The 20,032-nt window shown below is 49.0% G+C and overlaps 2 protein-coding genes across 17 annotated transcripts in view; one reads left to right on the top strand and one right to left on the bottom strand.

The window, feature by feature from the left end:
- LOC118712380 (zinc finger protein 154) overlaps nt 1-20,032 on the bottom strand; it is a 280,454-nt gene that overhangs the window by 27,558 nt on the left and 232,864 nt on the right. For 2 of the 5 annotated variants that reach the window (XM_045577320.1, XM_045577317.1), the window contains exons 1-2: nt 6,326-6,508; nt 4,959-5,085 (exon numbers count right to left, since the gene is read on the bottom strand). In XM_045577320.1, coding sequence (XP_045433276.1) covers nt 4,959-5,085; nt 6,326-6,358 — 160 coding nt within the window. In that variant the 5' untranslated portion in view covers nt 6,359-6,508. Of the gene's footprint in view, nt 1-1,951; nt 2,133-4,958; nt 5,086-6,325; nt 6,509-20,032 lie in introns of those variants that run through there. The other 3 variants (XM_045577318.1, XM_036426032.2, XM_045577315.1) reach the window with 3 other exon arrangements.
- The window catches only part of LOC118712381 (zinc finger protein 551), a 135,813-nt gene that overhangs the window by 43,849 nt on the left and 71,932 nt on the right, over nt 1-20,032 (top strand). Inside the window, exons 1-4 of one of the 12 annotated variants that reach the window (XM_036426038.2) lie at nt 7,563-7,761; nt 9,471-9,597; nt 11,682-13,969; nt 14,054-14,308. The exons of 6 other annotated variants lie outside the window; for them this stretch is intronic. In XM_036426038.2, the coding sequence (XP_036281931.1) occupies nt 7,729-7,761; nt 9,471-9,597; nt 11,682-13,969; nt 14,054-14,122 (2,517 nt within the window). In that variant the 5' untranslated portion in view covers nt 7,563-7,728 and the 3' untranslated portion in view covers nt 14,123-14,308. Of the gene's footprint in view, nt 1-7,556; nt 7,762-9,470; nt 9,598-11,681; nt 13,970-14,053; nt 14,309-19,306; nt 19,623-20,032 lie in introns of those variants that run through there. 5 more of the 12 variants (XM_045577322.1, XM_036426039.2, XM_036426042.2 and 2 more) reach the window with 5 other exon arrangements.

Here is a 20,032-nt window from a genome sequence, read left to right as displayed (position 1 = left end):
GGTCTCCCATATTCTCTACAATCCTGAGGCCTTTGTGTGAATACGCTGGTGTTCGACAAGGTGATGTCTCCGGATAAAGGATTTCCCACATTCAATGCACACATAAGGCCTTTCTCCTGTGTGCGTTCTTTGATGTCGAATGAGGGCTGAGCTACAGGGAAAAGATTTCCCGCATTCACTGCACTCATAAGGCTTTAATCCGGTGTGGACACTCTGATGATAACGCAGGCCTGTCCCGGTTGAAAAGGATTTCTCACATTCTCTACACTGAAAAGGCTTTTCTCCAGTGTGAACCCTCCAATGTTCGATGAGGTAAGAATTTGTCCTAAAGGATTTCCCACATTCAGTACACTCATATGGCCTTCTGTTTGTATGTACTCGCTGATGTTTATGGAGGGAGTAATTAGTGGTAAAAGATAATCCACATACACCGCACTCATAGGGCCTTTCTCCCGTGTGAATTCTCAGATGGGTCAGAAAGTAACATTTTTGGGTGAAGGATTTGCCACATTCGCTGCACTCGTAAGGCCTGTCTCCTGTATGAATTTTCTGATGATTTCTGAGGTTGAAACCAGAAGCAAAAAACTCCCCACATTCACTGCACTGATGTGGCCTTGCTCCTGTGTGAACTCTCTCGTGGGTAATAAGGTGATGCCTTTGGATAAAAGATTTCCCACAGTCACTGCACTTATAAGGTCTTTCTCCACTGTGCACTCTCCTGTGATTAGTAAGCTTGGAACCAGATGAAAAAGATTTCCCACATTCAGTGCACTGATAAGGCCTTACTCCAGTGTGAACTATTTGGTGTATATGAAGGTGTAGTTTTAGCATAAACGATTTCCCACATTCACTGCACTGATGAGGTCTTTCTTTTCTGTGTACTCTCTGATGCTGATTGAGGATGAAAACAGACGTAAAAGCATTCCCACATTCACTACACTCATAAGAATGTCTCCCACTATGAACTATCTGATGCTGAGTGAGGTAAGATTGTTGGCTGAAGGATTTCCAACATTCACTGCACTCGTAAGGCCTTTTTCCCGTGTGAACTCTCTGGTGTAGAATGAGTACGGAGCTACTGGTAAAGGACCGCCTACATTTACTGCACTGGAAAGGCCTTTCTCCTGTGTGCACTCTCCGGTGTAGAATAAGGACAGTTTTCCTGGTGAAAGATTTCCCACACTCATGGCACTCATGAGACTTTTCTCCAGTGTGAACTCTCCAATGTAGAATGAGGTAAAATTTTCTTCTAAAGGACTTCCCACACTGAGTGCACTCATAACGCCTTTCTCCAGAGTGAACTGTCCTTTTTCGCACCAGGATGGAGCTCCGGCTAAAAGATGGCGCACATTCACGGCACAACTGACATTTTTCCCCGGTGTGACTTCTCCAGGGATAAATGAGGACAGATTTTGGGTGCAAGAACTTCCCACAGTTGCCGCACTTGGACTGCCTTGGCCCGCAATGAAATCTCCGATGCTGAGTGAGGGTTGAGGCTCGCCTAAAAGACTGGCCACATTGGCCACACACGTGAAGGCTTTTACCTGTATGCGCTCTCTGGTGAACGGCGAATGAGGATTGATCTCTGAATGTTTTCCCACATTCACTGCGCACAGCATACTGTCTTCTGCTGTGGATCTCCGAGACCGGAGCATGGGTCTTTCTGGGGCTGATGGCTTTCTTACAGTCTCCCTGGGTAAAGTGACGTTTTCCGGTTTTGTTGGGCTCCTCTCTGGTGTGAGTCGTCTGCTGCTGGAGATGTTCTGAGGTGGCCAGGAAGCCCTTCCCAACTTTATCCCAGGGAAAAGGCTTCTCTGAAACATGAAGTTTATACCTCTCCACCAACAGGACCCTGTCTCCACCACTTCTGAAGGCCTTCTTTGCCAGGTGCTGCTTCTGGTGATTTTGAAAGTTTGCGCCCAAATAAAATTGTCTCAGACCCAGCCTACACCTGACCGTGTTCTGGATGTGTGGGGTTCCTTGGTGCTCAGCCAACTGGAATATGTCTCTCAAGACTGGACCACAGCTCTCACAGGGGTGGGTTGTCAGGGAATTCAGAGCTGCCGTGGAGGGGCTGGACGGTGACACTCCTGCACAAACACTCTGTTCACAGGGCGCTCCACAGCAGGGGCCTGGATGTAAATAAATGCTAATGAAGTACATGTTGACTATAAGAATAGGGCAATGCAGGGCTGTGGGATTGGCTAGGGAGAGGTCAAGTTGGGGGAGGAGGGGAGATATAATACTTTAAACAATAAAGAATTGAAATTTAGGCCTAACTGGTTTGGCTCAGTGCATAGAGCATCGGCTTGTGGATTGAAGGGTCCCAGGTTCGATTCCGGTCAAGGGCATGTACCTTGGTTGTGAGCACATCCCTGGTAGGGGGTGTGCGGGAGGCAGCTGTTGGATGTTTCTGTCTCATTGATGTTTCTAGCTCTCTATCCCTTCCTCTCTGTAAAAAATCAATAAAATATATTTTAAAAATAAATAAAAATAAAAGGATATCTGGCTCCCACCGGAAAGAAATGAAAATGAAAAATAAAAATAAAAAAGGAGAAAAAAAAATACCCCGCCATATGCAACAACTTGAATGAACTTGGAGGGCATTATGCTACATAACATAAGCCAGTCATGGGAAGATAAATACTGGTGTCTCTGGCCAGGGTTGCTCAATGGTTACAGCATCGACCTGTGCACCATAAGGTCTTGGGTTTGATTCCTGGTCAAGGGCAGGTACCTGATTTACAGGTTTGATTCCTGGTGTGGACAGGGCGTGAGTGTGAGAGGTAACCAATTGATGTGACTATTTCACATTGATCCCCCCCCCTTTCTTCCACTATCAATAAATCAACAGAAATATTCACTGGTAAGGATTACAAATATATGTGTGTGTGTGTGTGTATGCGCGCGCGCGTGCGTGCCATGCACACGCACACACTGTATGATATCACTTAGATGTACAATAGAATCTGAAAAAAAGTTGAGCTCAAAGAGTCGAATGTCAGGGCCATGAGAAGGGAGAAATGAGGAGTTATTGATGAAAAGGCACAAAACTTCAGTTATAAGTTCTGAGGATCTAATGTAAAACATGGTGACTATAGTTAATGATCTGTATTTTACATTAAGATGTTACTGGGTGAGGGTATCTTAAGTGCTATTACCAAACAAACAAAAGTGATTCAATTGATACAAGTGTTCATCAACTTCACTATGGCAATTATTTCAGTACAGACACACACACACACACACACACACACACACACACACACAGGTCAGGTGCATAAAATTTGTGCATGGGGGGGTTGGGTTGTCCCTCCGCCCAGCCTGCACCCTCTCCAATCTGGGAATCCCTTGAGGGATATCCAACTGCCCGGTAAGATTGGGCCAAAACGGGCAGTCGAACATCCCTCTCACAATCCAGGAATGCTGGCTCCCAACTGCTTGCCCGCCTGCCTTCCTCATTGCCCCTAACTGCTTCTGCCTGCCAGCCTGATCACCCCCTAACCACTCCCCTGCCAGTCTGATTGATGTCTAACTGCTCCCCTGCCAGCCCCATCTGCCCCAACTTCCCTCCTGTGCTGGCCTGGTCACCCCTAACTGGCCTCCCCTGCAGGATTGATCACCTCCAACTGCTCTCCCTTGCAGGCCTGGTCCCTCCCAACTGCCCTCCCCTGCTGGCCATCTTGTGGTGGCAATCTGTGTCCACATAGGGGCAGGATCTTTGACCACATGAGGGCAGCCACCTTGTGTGTAGGAGTGATGGTCAATCTGCATATTACTTTTTTATTAGATAGGATAGAGGCCTGGTGCACAGGTGGGAGCCAGCTGGTTTGCCCTGAAGGGTGTTCCAGATCAGGGTAGGCGTTCCCTTGGGGCAACGGGCGGCCTGAGCAAGGTGCCTGTGGTGGTTTGCAGGCCAGCCATGCTCCCCAGAGACCCAAGTTAAGGCCCTGGTATCTGGGAATTATTTACCTTCTACAATTGAAACTTGATGGTTGACAAAGAGCTGAGCCAAGCCTCCTGCTCACTCCATGGCCAGCAGCCATTTCTGTTTGGATTTGTTTACCTTCTATGATAGAAACTTTGTAGCCTTGATTGGAGGCTTAGGCCAGCTATGGGAGGTGGAAAGCTTGGCTTCTTCCATTGCTTGGGAAACCCAAACCTCCCTCCTGCTCTCTATGGCTGTAGCCATTTTGGTTGGGTTAATTAGCATACTCGTCTTTATTGGCTGGTGGGTGAAGCTTGTTGGCATAGCAAAGGTGCGGTCAATTTGCATGTTTCTCTCTCTCTTTTCTTTTCTTTTCTTTTTTTTTATTTCTCTTTTATTAGGTAGGATATATCACATCCCCACATTGTACAATTTAAATATATACCATTTTACACATCAGCAACACTGGAACAAAAACAAATAAACAACAAAAAAAGAACTAGCCCTAACCAGTTTGGCTCAGTGGATAGAGCGTCAGCCTGTGGACTGAAGGGTTCCGGGTTTGATTCCTTGGTTGCCGGAACATCTCCAGAAGGGGGTGTGGAGGAGGCAGCTGATTGATGTTTCTCTCTTGTTGATGATTCTAACTCTCTATCCCTCTCCCTTCTTCTGTGTAAAAATGTGTGTGTGTGTGTGTGTGTGTGTGTATACACATATATATATACATATATATTTATTTTATTTTATTTTATTTTATTTTTTTTAAATATTAAAACAACAAAAGATCTTGGATCATGATACAGGGTCCAGGCCAGGGAGTGGGAAAGCATGGTGGACGGCATAAGGCTCACAGCATCCCCTCCCTATGAGGAGTCAGTGCAGCAGGCAGTGGAGCTGCAGCAGAGAGAAGAGGGCAGGGCCTAGGGCCCACAGGGGAGCATGTGGGGTCCACAGAGCAGCCTCTGGGGAAAGGAGGGGGAGGCTGGGCAGAACCTAGTCCAAGTCCCCAGTGAGAGGGTGAGAGTCTTACCCAGAGAGGAGGCAAGGGCCAAGTTCTCCAGCATCACATGGTGGTACAGGCCTCTCTGAGCCTCATCGAGGAGCCTCCACTCCTCCCGGGAGAAGTACACGGCCACGTCATCAAAGGTCACACGGTCCTGGCGAGATGGGGACAGAGGAAACCATACATTTTTGTATTATGCTCAGTACACCAGGGGTGAACCTGTGGAGGTGGGGGCAGGGGCGTGTGAAAGATTCAATAAGACAGACAAGAGAATAAAGCTGGGGCTAGGTGAGACACTGCCCTCTGATGGAGAGACAGTGCCACAACCTGCAAGCTGAGTCTTTATTTTATAGCCAGATTCCACCAGGCAAAGGAAGGGCGTGGTCAAGATGTTTACAATGTTCTCCCAGGGTTCCAGTCTACTCAATTCCATGCACTAGAACTCCATCCAGCTTTGCTGTGGCAGTCCACCTCACTCAGCCACCTGGGACCCCAGGTTCGGACCTTAAGGTCAAGCTGACAGCCAACAGCCTTTGGCTATAGTTGTGCTGGGAGTAGCTTTGCCCTCTGAGCCAGGACCTTATCGTGGCTTTGCCACGATAGGACAGTGCCCTCTCATTAGTCCGAGGCTTGAACCTGTCCAAACGCTGTAGCCGCTCTCCACACACTTTGTTGTTCTTTTAAAAAAATTTTTTTTTTTTTTTACGGAGAGGTAGGGAGAGGGATAGAGTTAGAAACATTGATCAGCTGCCTCCTGTATGCCCCCCACTGGGGATGTGCCCACAACCTAGGTACATGCCCTTGACCGGAATCCAACTCGGGACCCTTCAGTCCGCAGGCTGATGCTCTAACCATTGAGGCAAACTGGTTAAGACGCTATTATTATTTTTAAAAGATATTTTTATTTCAGAGATGATGGGAGGAGAGAGATTCAACGATTGGCTGCCTCCTGCACACACCGCACTGGGGATTGAGCTAGCAAAACAGGCAGGTGCCCGTGACCAGCATCCAACTGGGGACCCTTCAGTCCGCAGGCTGATGCTCTACCCACTGAGCCATACAGGTTTTCGCACACTTTGTCTTTCTGAGACCCTCCCAGCCCATTCCCTCACACACCCGCCCACGGCTCCTCCAGGGGGACCTCCCTCCCAGGAGACACCAGGCCCCGGATGGCTTCACTTGACCCTCAGGCGCCAGAAGGGCGCTGGGATTTGGGGCGCGAACCCTCCCCTCCCCCCCCTCCCCACTTTCCACCGGGCTCGGACCTGCTGGCGCCTCAGGAGCCCCAGCCCCCCTCTCTGCTCTCGGCCTTCCTCTCGGCCCCGGGGCCTGGGCTGCAGGAGGGGCAGCGGGGTCGGGTCAGGGAGGCGAGGAGGCCCCGGGGACAAGCTCACCTCAGCCCGGCGCCCGGGCGCGGCCGCCGCCATCCTGCTCCGCGGGCGGGGCGGGCCGAGGGGCGGCGGGCCAAGAGGGGGGTCCCGTAGGGTCCCCGAGTCTCACACCCGCGTCCGAGCGGCGCGGACCACGACCCCTCTCTTGCCTTTTCCAGTCCCTGTCACCCTGGACCCAGCGAACCCTGCGCGCGACCTGATAAAAAATGCACTAGCCCCGCCCCCCTGGAGACGTCACACGGAGAGCATCCCATTCTGGTTTGTCATTGGCTCAACCTGGCGCACGGGATTCTGGGTAATGTAGTCCCAAGCGTTCCGGGGCTTGCGAAAACGTTCTCCAGGCTGGCCTGCGAGGTTTGAGACTGGACAAGCCTGTAAAAGTAGTGTTTCTATTATTATAATTATTTTTATTTTTTCTATTTTTAAAAATATATTTTATTATTTTTTTTTACAGAGAGGAAGGAAGAGGGATAGAGTTAGAAACATCAATGAGAGAGAGACATTGATCAGTTGGCTCCTACACACCTACTGGGGAGGTGCCCCTAACCAAGGTACATGCGCTTGACCGGAATCGAACCTGGGACCTTTCAGACCGCAGGCCTACACTCTATCCACTGACCCAAACCGGTTTCGGCTAATATAATTATTTTTAAAATATTCTTTCTTTCTTTCTTTCTTTTACAGAGAGGAAGGGAGAAGGAGAGAGAGTTAGAAACATGGATGAGAGAGAAACATGGATAACCTGCCTCCTGCACACCCCCTACTGGGGATGTGCCTGCAAGCAAGGTACATGCCCTTGCCCTGACCAGTTTGGCTCAGTGGATAAAGCACAGACCTGAGGAGTCAAGGGTGCCCGGTTCAAGCCTGGTTGTGGGCACATCCCCAGTGACGGGTGTGCAAGAGGCAGCTGATGGATGTTTCTCATCGATGTTTCTATCCCTTTCTCTTCCAATCTGTAAAAAAATCAATAAAATATATTTTTAAAAACCAGATGGTATTGGACGTTCCTGACATCACCATGACCATGCACAAAGCCCCTCTCAGGAGTTGGGAACACCATATTTGCAGGCTTCTCCCTAGTAGGAATTCCTCCTCCTAAGGCCCCAATGGGTGATTTCTCCAGGCCGCCTCCAGAGCCTGGGAACTACATTTCCCAGAAGGCGCAGCGCGCACAGCAGCCAATGAGAGAGCAGCAGGCTGTTGCCGGGTCCTCGCCAAGGCGATGTTTCCAGCTTCACTCCGGAGCGAGGTGACGGGACCGGGAAGGCGCGAGGGAGGCGGGGTCTCCGCCGCGCAGACGCGGGTCGGAAGCTCACGACTGTGACGCTCGGCGGCCCCGCGAGGGACCGGCTTCCTGCGGGACGGGGCCCCTCCTCGCCCCCCGACCGCTGCGCCCCGAGAGCGCGATGGCGGCGGCCGCCCCGGGGCGCCGGGCTGAGGTGAGCGCGTCCCCAGGGCCTCGCGTCCGTGAGGGGGCGGAGGGCTGAGGGGCGGGTCGGCGCCCGGTGGAAGGGTTCTGGGTGTCTGAGGGGGAAGGGGGTGGGGCGCAGAGAGGACTTCCGGGGCTCCCTCCAGACCGCTCCGGGCGGAGGGCCCCTCAGGGCGGGGGGCGTGGCTGACGGTGCGGAACCTGTCACTCCCGGCCTGAGGGAGGGGTGTGTGTGACGGACCCGGGGGAGGGGTGTGTGTGAGGGACCCGGGGGAGGGGTGTGTGTGAGGGACCCGGGGAAGGTGGGAGGGGTGTGTGTGACGGACCTGGGGAGAAAGGGGAGGGGTGTGTGTGAGGGACCCGGGGGAGGGGGGAGGGGTGTGTGTGATGGACCCGGGGGAGGGCGGAGGGGTGTGTGTGACGGACCTGGGGAGAAAGGGGAGGGGTGTGTGTGACGGACCCGGGGGAGGGCGGAGGGGTGTGTGTGACGGACCCGGGGGAGGGGGGAGGGGTGTGTGTGACTGACCTGGGGAGAAAGGGGAGGGGTGTGTGTGACGGACCGGGGGGAGGGCGGAGGGGTGTGTGTGACGGACCTGGGGAGAAAGGGGAGGGGTGTGTGTGACGGACCCGGGTGAGGGCGGAGGGGTGTGTGTGACGGACCCGGGGAATGGGGGAGGGGTGTGTGTGACCGACCGGGGGGGGGGGGAGGGGTGTGTGTGACGGACCGGGGGAGGGGGGAGGGGTGTGTGTGAGGGACCCGGGGGTGGGGGGAGGGGTGTGTGTGACCGACCGGGGGGGGGGGGGGGGGAGGAGTGTGTGTGACGGACCCGGGTGAGGGCGGAGGGGTGTGTGTGACGGACCCGGGGAAGGGGGGAGGGGTGTGTGTGACGGACCCGGGGGAGGGCGGAGGGGTGTGTGTGACGGACCTGGGGAGAGAGGGGAGGGGTGTGTGTGACGGACCCGGGGGAGGGCGGAGGGGTGTGTGTGACGGACCTGGGGAGAGAGGGGAGGGGTGTGTGTTACGGTGGAGGGGGGAAAAGTGTATGTGATTTGGGACAGGGAGGCAGCAGGGCTGGGAGTGGGACAGGGATGGGGTGATAGGGAGGCAGCAGGTGCAGAATGGGGTGCCCGTGAGGAGGTGGTGTGAGCTGATGGCACCCAGGCCCTGGTGTGGGACCAGGTGAAGGGGCCCTGTCTGGCTATGTGGGGCAGGGAGCTGCTTTGCAGGCGGGAGGGGCCCCAGGCTTGGCTCTCAGCTCTGATGGCATCTGCGTGTCCCCACTGCCCTTGCTGAGGGTTACACACAGTCACTAAGGCCTGGCCGGTGGGGCTCAGGGGTTGGGCTTTGACCTATGAACCAGGAGGTGAAGGTTCGATTCCTGGTCAGGGCACATGTTCATGGTGCAGGCTCCAACCCTGGTAGGGTAGTGCAGGCAGGAGGCAGCCAAGCCATGATTCTCTCTCATCATGGGTGTCTCTATACGACTCCCTTTCCCTTCCTCTCTGAAATCAATAATATATATTTTAAAAATAAAAATTAACACAGTCACTATAGAACCCTAGTAAGTGAGCAGACATCAGGGTCCCTTAAGGCCTGGTGTCGCCTGGGAGGGAGACCGCACTGGAGGAGGAGGAGCTGTGGGGAGTTGTGTGAGGGGGTGGGCTGGAAGGGTCTCAGAAAGACAATGTGTATGGTGTCTTCCATCCCCATCTCATCAGGACCGTGTGACCTTTGACGACGTGGCTGTGTACTTCTCCCAGGAGGAGTGGGCCCTCCTCAATGAGGGTCAGAGAGGCCTGTACCACGATGTGATGCTGGAGAACTTGGCCCTTGTATCCTCTCTGGGTAAGACCCTATAAAGATTTATTTACCGAAACCGGTTTGGCTCAATGGATATAGCATCGGCTTGGGGACTGAAGAGTCCCGGGTTCGATTCCGGTCAAGGGCATGTACCTTGGTTGCTGGCATATCCCCAGTAGGGGGTGTGCAAGAGGCAGCTGATTGATGACTCTCTCTCATCGATGTTTCTAACTCTGTATCTCTCTCCCTTTCTAACTCTATCTCTCTCCCTTCCTGTACAAAATCAATAAGATATATTAAAAAAAAAAAAAAAAAAATTTTTTAAAAACAAAACAAAGAAACCAAAAAAAAATTTTTTTTTTCTGGAGAATACTATGGTTAATCTGAAAGGGATTTTTTTTTTTTTTTTAAATCACCTGAAGGTATTTTTCCATTGATTTTTAGATGGAGTGGAAAAGAGAGAAAGACACAGAGAGAAACACATGGATTGTTTGCCTCCTGCATGTGTCAACCAGGGCTCAGCCTGGGGAGGAACCTGCAACCCAAGTACATGACCTTGACAGGAATCCAACCTGGGACCCTTTGGTCCACAGGCCAATGCTTTATCCACTGATCCACACTGGCTGGGTCAAGATTTTCTTTTATTTTAAAATAAATATATTTTATTGATTTTTTTACAGAGAAGAATGGAGAGGGAGAGAGAGTCAGAAACATCGATGAGAGAGAAATCAGTTGCCTTCTGCACACCACCTACTGGGGGTGTGCCCACAACTAAGAAACATGCCCTTGTCCTGAATTGAACCTGGGACCCTTGAGTCCGCAGGTTGATGTTCTTTCCATTTAGCCAAACTGGTTAGGGCGAGATTTTCTTTCTTTCTCCCCCCGCCCCCCCAATATATATGTTTTTATTTCGAAGAGAAAGGGAGAGGGAGAGAGATAGAAACATCAATGATGTGAAAGAGAAAAAAAACATGATGAGCAAATCATTGCTTGGTTACCTCCCATTGGGAATAAAGCTCATGCTGGACTCAAACCGTGACCTCTTGGTTAATAGATTGATGCTCAACCATTGAGCCATGCCGGCTGAGCTATGGGGACTTTGAAACAGATTTCAAAAGGAACAAAAAAGCTACTTGTTAATATTTCTATGTGAGATAGTCAATCTTATAGTCATCACAAATTTCCAAATCTGGAGATCTCTGAACTTTACTGGAGACTTTCTCCCTATACACATATCCCTTCTCACCATAGCTGAGGAATGGGTGTCTGGCCTATTCACAATTTCAGTGTTTGACTTCCTTCCACTGCCTTGTATTAACCCAGCAATTTTCTTTTTCTTTTTTAATATATTTTTGTTGATTTCAGAGAGGACAGGGAAGGAAAAAAGGCAAAAATGTCAGTGATAAGAGAGAATTATTGATCTGCTGCCTCCTGCACACCTCTTCCCCTACTGGGAATCGAGACCACAATTGAACCCAGGCTATTGGTCGATGCTTTATCCACCGAGCCAAACCGGCTAAGGCAGTCTAGGGATTTTCAACTTTTCCATCTCATGACACACATAAACTAATTACAGAATTTTTTTTTTAATATATTTTTATTGATTTTTCACTGAGAGGAAGAGAGAGGTATAGAGAGTTAGAAACATCGATGTGAGAGAATCATCGATCAGCTGCCTCTTGCACACCCCCTCCTGGGGATGTACCCACAACCAAGGTACATGCCCTTGACCGGAATCGAACCCGGGACCTTTCAGTCCGCAGGCCGACGCTCTATCCACTGAGCCAAACTGGTCCCGGCTAATTACAGAAATTTTGAGGCACAACAAAAAATTTATGTTTTGTCCGTCTGACCAAAAAAATAGCTATAATAGATGTGAATGAATCTAAATTAGAATATACCTATCTTATTTGGGTGACACCCTATTCTTGTGTCCTTTCTCTGGTGAGTCCTTTCTGATTCTTTTGCCTTAGAAAATGCTCAGTAGCAACTATCCCACCAGGTTTTAAGCCCTTTTGTTAAAAAGCAAGCCGTAGACTAATTTCTCGATGTGATGAATGCACATTTGTGATGGTGTTGCTCCATCCTCAAAGTGATCCTGTACTTCACCAGCATTTATTTGTGTTCAGGTCGCTGCTGTGGAGCAGACGATGCAGAAACTCCCTGTGAACAGAGTGTTTCTGTAGGAGTGCCACAGTCCAGCCCCTCCAAGGCAGCTCTGTCTTCTCAGAAGACCCACCCCTGTGAGAGCTGTGGTCTAGCCTTGAGAGACATACTCCATTTGACCGAGCACCAAGGAACACCACACAGCCAGAATGTGGTTAGCTGTGGGGTGTGTATGAAAGAATTTTATTTGGGTGCAAACCTCCAGACACATGGGGAAGAGAGAAAATCTTGTTTTACCTGCAGAGAATGTAAGAAAGCCTTTCATCTGACATACACACATGCTCAGGACCAAGATTTTTACACTGCAAGACATTTTATGTGCAGTGAATGTGGGAAAACATTCAGAGATCAGTCTTCATTTGCTGTTCACCAGAGAGTGCATACAGGTAAAAGCCTTCACGTGTGTGGCCAATGTGGCCAGTCTTTTAGGCGAGCCTCAACCCTCAGTCAGCATCGAAGATTTCATTGCGGGCCAAGGCAGTCCAAGTGCGGCAACTGTGGGAAGTCTTTTCACCCAAAATCTGTCCTCATTTATCCCTGGAGAAGTCACACCGGGGAAAAATGTCAGTTGTGTCGTGAATGTGCGCCATCTTTTAGCCAGAGCTCCATCCTTGTGCGACAACGGACAGTTCACTCTGGAGCAAGGTGTTATGAGTGCACGCAGTGTGGGAAGTCCTTTAGAAGAAAATTTTACCTCATTCTGCATTGGAGAGTTCACACTGGAGAAAAGTCTTATGAATGCCGTGAGTGTGGGAAATCTTTCACCAGGAAAACTGTCCTTATTCTACACCGGAGAGTGCACACAGGAGAAAGGCCTTTCCAGTGCAGTAAATGTAGGCGGTCCTTTACCAGTAGCTCCGTACTCATTCTACACCAGAGAGTTCACATGGGAAAAAGGCCTTATGAGTGCAGTGGATGTTGGAAATCCTTCAGCCAACAATCTTACCTCACTCAACATCAGATAGTTCATAGTGGGAGACATTCTTATGAGTGTAGTGAATGTGGGAAAGCTTTTATCTCTCGCACTGGCCTTAGTTACCATCTGAGAGTTCACTCTGGAAAAAGGCCTTATCAGTGCAGTAAATGTGACAAATCTTTCACCTCTCGCCCAGGTCTGCGTTACCATTTGAGAGTTCACACTGGAAAAAGACCTTATCAGTGTAGTGAATGTGGGAAAACTTTCTTATGTGGTTCCTACCTCAGTATTCATCAGAGAGTCCACACAGGAGAAAGACCTTATGAGTGCAGTGAATGCGGTAAATCCTTTCTCCGAAGACATCACTTTCTTACACACCAGAGAATTCACACAGGAGAAAGGCCTTATCAGTGCAGTGAATGTGGGAAATCTTTTTCATCTGGTTACAACCTCAGTAATCATCGGAGAGTTCACACAAAAGAAAGACCTCATCAGTGCAGTGAATGTGGGAAATCTTTTATCCTAAGACAGCACCTTCTTGTACACCAGAGAGTTCATACAGGTCAAACGCCTTACCAGTGCAGTGAATGTGGTAAATCTTATTGTTCAAAGTTCAACCTCGTTCAGCATCAGAGAGTCCACACAGGAGAAAGGCCTTATCAGTGTAGTGAATGTGGGAAACGTTTTACCTCAAGCTCTGTCTTTAATTATCACAAGAAAGTTCACACTGGAGAAAGGCCTTATCAATGTAGTGATTGTGGGAAATCTTTTTTATCAAGTTCCAACCTCAGTACTCATCAGAGAGTGCACACAGGAGAAAGACCCTATGTGTGCAGTGACTGTGGGAAATGCTTTTTCCGAAGATATCACCTTTGCACGCACCAGAGAGTTCACACAGGAGAGAGGCATCAGTGCAATGAATGTGGGAAATCTTTTGCATCTGGTTTTAATCTCAGAAATCATCAGAGAGTTCATACAGGAGAAAAGCCTTATGAGTGCTCTGTGTGTGGGGTCTCCTTTACCACTCAGAGGAAGCTTCGTTTTCATCGGATAGTGCACACTGGAGAAGGGCCCTATGAGTGCCGCGAATGTGGGAAATCTTTTACCTCTCTTTATGCCCTCGGTGATCATAAGAAACTTCATACAAACAAGAAACCTTATGAATGCACTAAATGTGGGAAATTGTTCAGAGCACATTCTCACCTCATTGAACACTGGAGAGTTCACACTGGGGAAAAACCTCATCGATGTGGAGAGTGTGGGAAGTCTTTTTCATCAGGCTCTGGCCTCCGTTATCATCAGAGCATTCACACTGGGTTAAGACCTCACGAGTGTGGCACATGTGGGAAGTCATTTCTCAGGAAATCAACACTCATTCGCCATCAAAGAACTCACACAAGAGAAAGGTCTCATGTGTGCAGTGAATGTGGGAAGTCTTTTATGCAGAGACACCATCTTCTTGTACACCAAAGGGTTCACACAAAATAAGGGCTTTATGATTGCAGTGAATGTTGCAAAAACTTTAAGGATAGTTCCTAGTCCAATTAACACTGGAGCTTCCATGCTAGAGAGGTAAGCGTTTCAGTCCAAAAATAGGGGAACATTTTTAGCCATAAGTTTTACTTTTTTTTTTTTTTTTTAATCCTCACCAGAGGATATTTTTCCATTGATTTTTAATTTTATTTATTTATTTTTAAAATGTATTTATTTATTTCAGAGAGGGAGGAAGAAGAGAGACAGACAGACACATCAACGATGAGAGAGAATCATTGATGGGCTGCCTCCTGCATGTCCCCTACTGGGGATTGAGTCCGCAATCCAAGCATGTGCCCTTCGATGGAATCCAACCTAGGATCCTTCAGTTCGCAGGTTGATGCTCTATCCACTGAGCCAAGTCAGCTAGGGCTCTATTGATTTTTAGAGAGATGGAAAGAAAAAGAAATATCATTGTGAGAGGAACACATCAGTTGGTTGCCTTCTGCATGAGCCCGGACCAGGCCAGGCTGGGGAAGTGCCTGCAACTGAGGTACATGCCCTTGGCCGGTATGGAACCTGGGACCCTTCAGTCCCCAGGCCAATGCTTTATCTGGTTAGGGCAATTCTTACCTTTCTTAATACCTGAGTCTCCAGATAGGAAAAAGGTCCTATGAGGATGGTGAATGTATTAAATGTTTCTTAGGAGTGTGTTATTGTCTAAGACACATGTGTCAAACACAAGGCCCGCGGGCCAAATCCGTCCCGCCAGGCCTTGCAATGTGGTCCGCACCGCGCTGTCATCACTGCACTCCGCTGCGTTTCCATCACAATGACAGTTTATGACTGTTCAGTAAACCATTCGGCCCGCGATTTAGGCTGGATTTTAGATTTTGGCCCCTTCTCTGATTGAGTTCGACACCCCTAGTCTAAGAGGATAAGATGTGGGCTCTGTGGTGTAGCAAATGTGAAAAATATGTTACCCAGAGTTTGACACTCACCTCCTGAGAGTTCACTCAGGAAATGGCGTTATGAGTACAGCAAATATGGGAAATTCCTCCCACCCCCAAGTATTGACCTTATTATACAGTGTGAAATTCACACTGGGTAAATACCTCCAATATATAAGGGAACGTACCATTTTCTTGTTCATTAAATGACCCTGGAAGAAGCCATCTGTCTGAATTCAATCTCAAGTTTCCAGTTGTCACAGATGAAAGATTCACCTTAAGTTTCGGTCATGTGAGAAGCATGTGTCTCTGTGTGTGCTTTGTAACCTGCGTTGGACTGTTTGCTATTTTCTTCTGTTAAAGCCATTTTTTTAATCTACCGCATGGTAGGTTCCCACCTGTCCATTACCAGCCTCACGTGCTCAGGTCAGCTGGCCTCTGTTCTCTTACATATTAGTAAAAATTGGGAGTCACCTGAGCTCTATGGAGTTCACCTTGGGCAGGAACCCAACCCATTGTTGGCTCGGAGAATATCCCATTAGTCTGGCTGGTGAGCTGTGTGCTTCCATGATTTTTTTTTTTCCTGCTTACAAGTCACCAACCTGAACTGTTGACTGCACATTACTTTGGTTTGTACAATATTGTTTATGTCTGTGTGGTATATCAGTTCTCTTTCATTTTGGGTGACCTCTATGCAGTGTAGGGTGTTTTATATACAGATTTCCACTTCCGTATGTGTACATGGTGAAATGTTTTATTGTTGTTTTTTAATCCTCACCCATGTATATTTTTCCATTGACTTTTAGAGAGGATGGAACAGAGAGGAAAAGACAGAAATACCAATGTGAGAGAGACATATTAATTAATTGCCTCCTACATGTGCTCCCGACTAGGGCCTGGGCTGGGAAGGAGTCTGCAGCTGAGATACGTGAACCCTTTGGTCCACAGGCCAACGCTCTACCCACCGAACCAAACCGGCTAGGGCGAAAATAAGAGTTTTGTGTATGCCTGTAGCAATGATCGCCTTAAGGCTATTGTAAGTTAAAAGAAAGTGGTCCAGGGATGTGGCTCTTGTAATCCAGCCAGCACTCCTATTGAGGGAAGTAGAAATGTCCTTTATAACTAGCCCATATATTTTGCCACTGAGTCCATACTGATCCTCAGATGGCAACAGGAAAAATATGGTGGGGTCCATATAAGGTTGCCAAACCTATTTCTTTTGAAAATATATACATTTTTTATTGATTTCAGAGAGGAAAGGAGAGGAAGATAGAAACATCAGTGATGAGAGAGAATCATCAATTGGCTGCCTCCTGCATAACCCACACTGGGGATGAGCCTACAACTTGGTCATGTGTCCTGACCGGGAATCAAACCATTATCTCCTGACTCATAGGTTTATACTCAACCACTGAGACACACCAGCAGGGCATTAAATCTATTAATACAAAAATTTTAAAATATTTCAGTAAGGTATAATTTACATGTAATAAACTGTACATGTATAAGTTGTATTTGATAAATTTTGACATTCATGTGAAACTGAAAAAATCACTGCTATTATGAAAATGATTTAATTTGTCAGTGTATTTTTGGCTTATGTCCTTTTATTTGTATTAAAAATTTGTATTTTATTGATTTCAGAGAGGAAGGGAGAGGGAAAGAGAGACAGAAACATCAGTGATGAGAAAATCATTGACCGGTTGCCTCCCGCACGCTTCCCATTATGGGTCGAGCCCGAAACCCAGGCACGTGATTCTTGACCAGAATTGAACCTGGGACCCTTCAGTGTACAGGCTGACACTCTATCCACTGAGCCAAACCACCAGGGCACTTATTTCCTTTTATAATCTCTCCCTGCTCTTCACAGCCCTCCAAATAATTTGGTTTACTTCCCTTTAGTATAGATACCTTTGTAGTCTCTATAATTTATATGATGGTAATTTATATGTTGCTAGGAGCCATCATTTTTATATCTCCACAGAACTATCACCTTATTATCCTATATAATAAAACCCTAATATGCAAATTGACCAACTGCAGAACGACCATTTGCTGTGACGTGCACTGACCACCAGGGGCAGACACTCAATGCAGGAACTGCCCCCTGGTGGTCAGTGCGCTCCCACAGGGGAGCACCACTCAGCCAAAAGCCAGGCTCACATTTGGCGAGCGCAGTGGCAGTGCTAGGAGCCTCTCCTGCTTCTGCAGCAGTGCTAAGGGCTCTTGGGGGGATGTCCACCTGCCAGCTTAGGCCCGCTCCCAAAGGGTCACAGACTGCAAAAAGGATGTGCCCCCACCCCCTAGTGCATGGATGCCGTGCACTGGCCCTCTAGTGTACTATAACAAAGAATATATATATATATATATATATATATATATTTAACTGATTGATTGCTTCTTCAATAAAATATTTGAAGAAACCTGCTTGCAAACACATTTCTTTATTGATATATAACACAGACCTAGATGATCCTCTGAAGCTGATGAGATAATTAGTAAATGTCTGGTGAAGCAATGAAACAGAATGCCATGGCTTTCCTTCCACTCATATACATTTTTGTTTTGCTCACACCTTACTAAATTTTTCTCAGCTCAGTATTTTTCCCCCAAGTTCACATGAATGAAGAGGATTTCCCACTCTGTTGGGGGGAAAAAAAAAAAAAAATTCACTGTTGCCCAGATTCCAGCATAGCTAAAGGCCCAATTCTCTCACATCTTAGAACAAAGTGTCCTTTTTCTTGTTGTTAATCCTCATCCAAGGATATTTTTCCATTAATTTTTTGAGAGAGTGGAAGGGAAGGGGAGAGACAGAGAGAGAAACTTTGGTGTGAGAGAAACACATCTGTTGGTTGCTTCATGCATGTAGGGACCAAGCCCGCAACGGAGGTCCGTGCCCTTGATGGGGATGGGACTCATTTTCCTTCAGTTCATGGGCCAGAGCTCCATCCATTGAGTCAAACTTACTAAGGCTGGAATAATTGCTTTCAATAGTATAATAGTATTTCCTGTATTTTTTTATTGTTTTTGTTATGCACGACATTACAGACACATCATACACTTTAAAGAACGATGTGCATTGTTATTACGCTTCATCACTTCTGTAATTGAGGTATTTAGTAGTATAATAAAGCCTTGCTTTTTAGTGCTCACCCATTTTCCTGGTCTATATGTGGTTTGCGTGGCTGCAGCAGGACGCAGAACTGCACCCGAATATGAAGATGAATGGGTATTTTTTTTGAGCCTCAGCCTTCCTGGATGCCAGAGAGAAGAGATGGGTGATCAGTCTCCCCACACCTCAGACCACACAAACTGGTTTGAAATCCCAGATCTTCGACAGTCACCAGGGAAACATGTAAATGATCCATTCTCTAGGCCTCAGTTTTCTTTCTTCCTTTTTTTTTTTTTAAATACATTTTATTGATTTTTTACAGAGAGGAAGGGAAAGGGATAGAGAGTTAGAAACATAAATGAGAGAGAAACATCAACCAGCTGCCTCCTGAACATCTACTGGGGATGTGCCCGCAACCAAGGTACATGACCTTGACCGGAATCGAACCTGGGACCCTTGAGTCCGCAGGCCAATGCTCTATCCACTGAGCCAAACCAGTTAGGAACAGAAAAAGAAACTTGAATGATGAGAGAGAATCATAGATCAGTTGCCTCCTACACTCCCCCTAACTGGGACCAAGCCCACATGTGCCCTGACCGGGACCCGTGCCCTCATCAGGCAGTAAACCTGGTGCTCCTGGTTCATAAGTGGACGCTCAACCACTGAGCCACCCTGGCCCACACCAGCCTGTGGTTCTCTGTGTCAAACACCCTGTTGTTGTGAAGCTCAGATAAACCACTGGGTTTGCAATAGGTACCTTAAGTGGGGGGGAGCAGGGAGACCTTAACCTATCCCAGTGGTCAGCAAACTTAGGCTCTTTGGCCCCTTGAGTGTGGCTCTTCCACAAAATACCATGGCCTGGGCGAGTCTATTTGGAAGAAGTGGCGTTAGAAGAAGTTTAAGTTTAAAAATTTGGCTCTCAAAAGAAATTTCAATTGTCGTTCTGTTGATATTTGGCTCCGTTGAGTTTGCTGACCACCGAGTCCTGTCCTAAAGTCATTATTGTCAGATTCAAGTGTTTGCTGCAATTTACAAGGAGCCGGCCCCTCACTCAGGTCGCAGCTTAACCACAGGGTCCCTCCAGGGGCGACCATCCCAGTAGCCCAGGAGGCTGAGCTCCCCTCTATGTCCTTTCAGCTCCGGAAACTACATTCCCCAGAAGGCTTTGCGCCGAGTTGAGGCCGTCACCCTTCAGGATGAAAGCGTTGCCTGGAGAGCCCCCGGGCTGGAGGCGGGACTTCCGGCGGCCTCCCTGCAGCCGTCCATCTTTGCAGGTTAGCCTCTGCGGGTTCCGGCGCCAGAGGCCCCTTTTCAGGTAACAAAGCGGGAAGGCGCCGGCGGCGGAGCCCTCCTCCGGGCACGGGTCCGAGGCGGGGGCCCGGACCAGGACCGTCAGGTCCGCGCCGGCTCCCCGCCGAGGCCGATGGCGGCGGCCGGGAGGCGCCCGGCTGAGGTGAGTGTCCCCGGGCCCCGCGGGTCACATTCGGGCGGGAAGCCGGGCGCCAGCTGCTCAGGAAGATCCGAGGCCATTGGAGCTTTTTTCAAATTTAATTTTATTTTTTTCCTCTGCATCTGGGTCCGGGCGGAGGTGGTGGGTGATTCCCGGGGGGAGAGGACCGTGCGCGGCCCCTGAGGCCCCGGGAGGAGAGCGGACCGGGGGCTCCGCGGGCGGAGGAGGCGGGGGAGGAGGTGACAGCGGGCACAGCTCCCCCTCCCTTCCCGCTCGGGGTCCCCGGAATGTGGGGGCGCTGGGAGGGGGCGGGGCGTTTCCGGGTCCCTGTGCCCGGCGGGGAGCCCCTCAGGCCCCGGGCGCCGGGAGGGAGGACGGGGAGGGGGCGGGGCCTCTGAGCTGCGGGAGCTCCC

Source organism: Pipistrellus kuhlii, unplaced genomic scaffold (genome assembly GCF_014108245.1).
Source record: "Pipistrellus kuhlii isolate mPipKuh1 unplaced genomic scaffold, mPipKuh1.p scaffold_m20_p_89, whole genome shotgun sequence".
Lineage (NCBI taxonomy): Eukaryota > Metazoa > Chordata > Mammalia > Chiroptera > Vespertilionidae > Pipistrellus > Pipistrellus kuhlii.
Note: the sequence above shows the minus strand (reverse complement) of the source record. Positions and strands in the feature narration are given on the sequence as shown.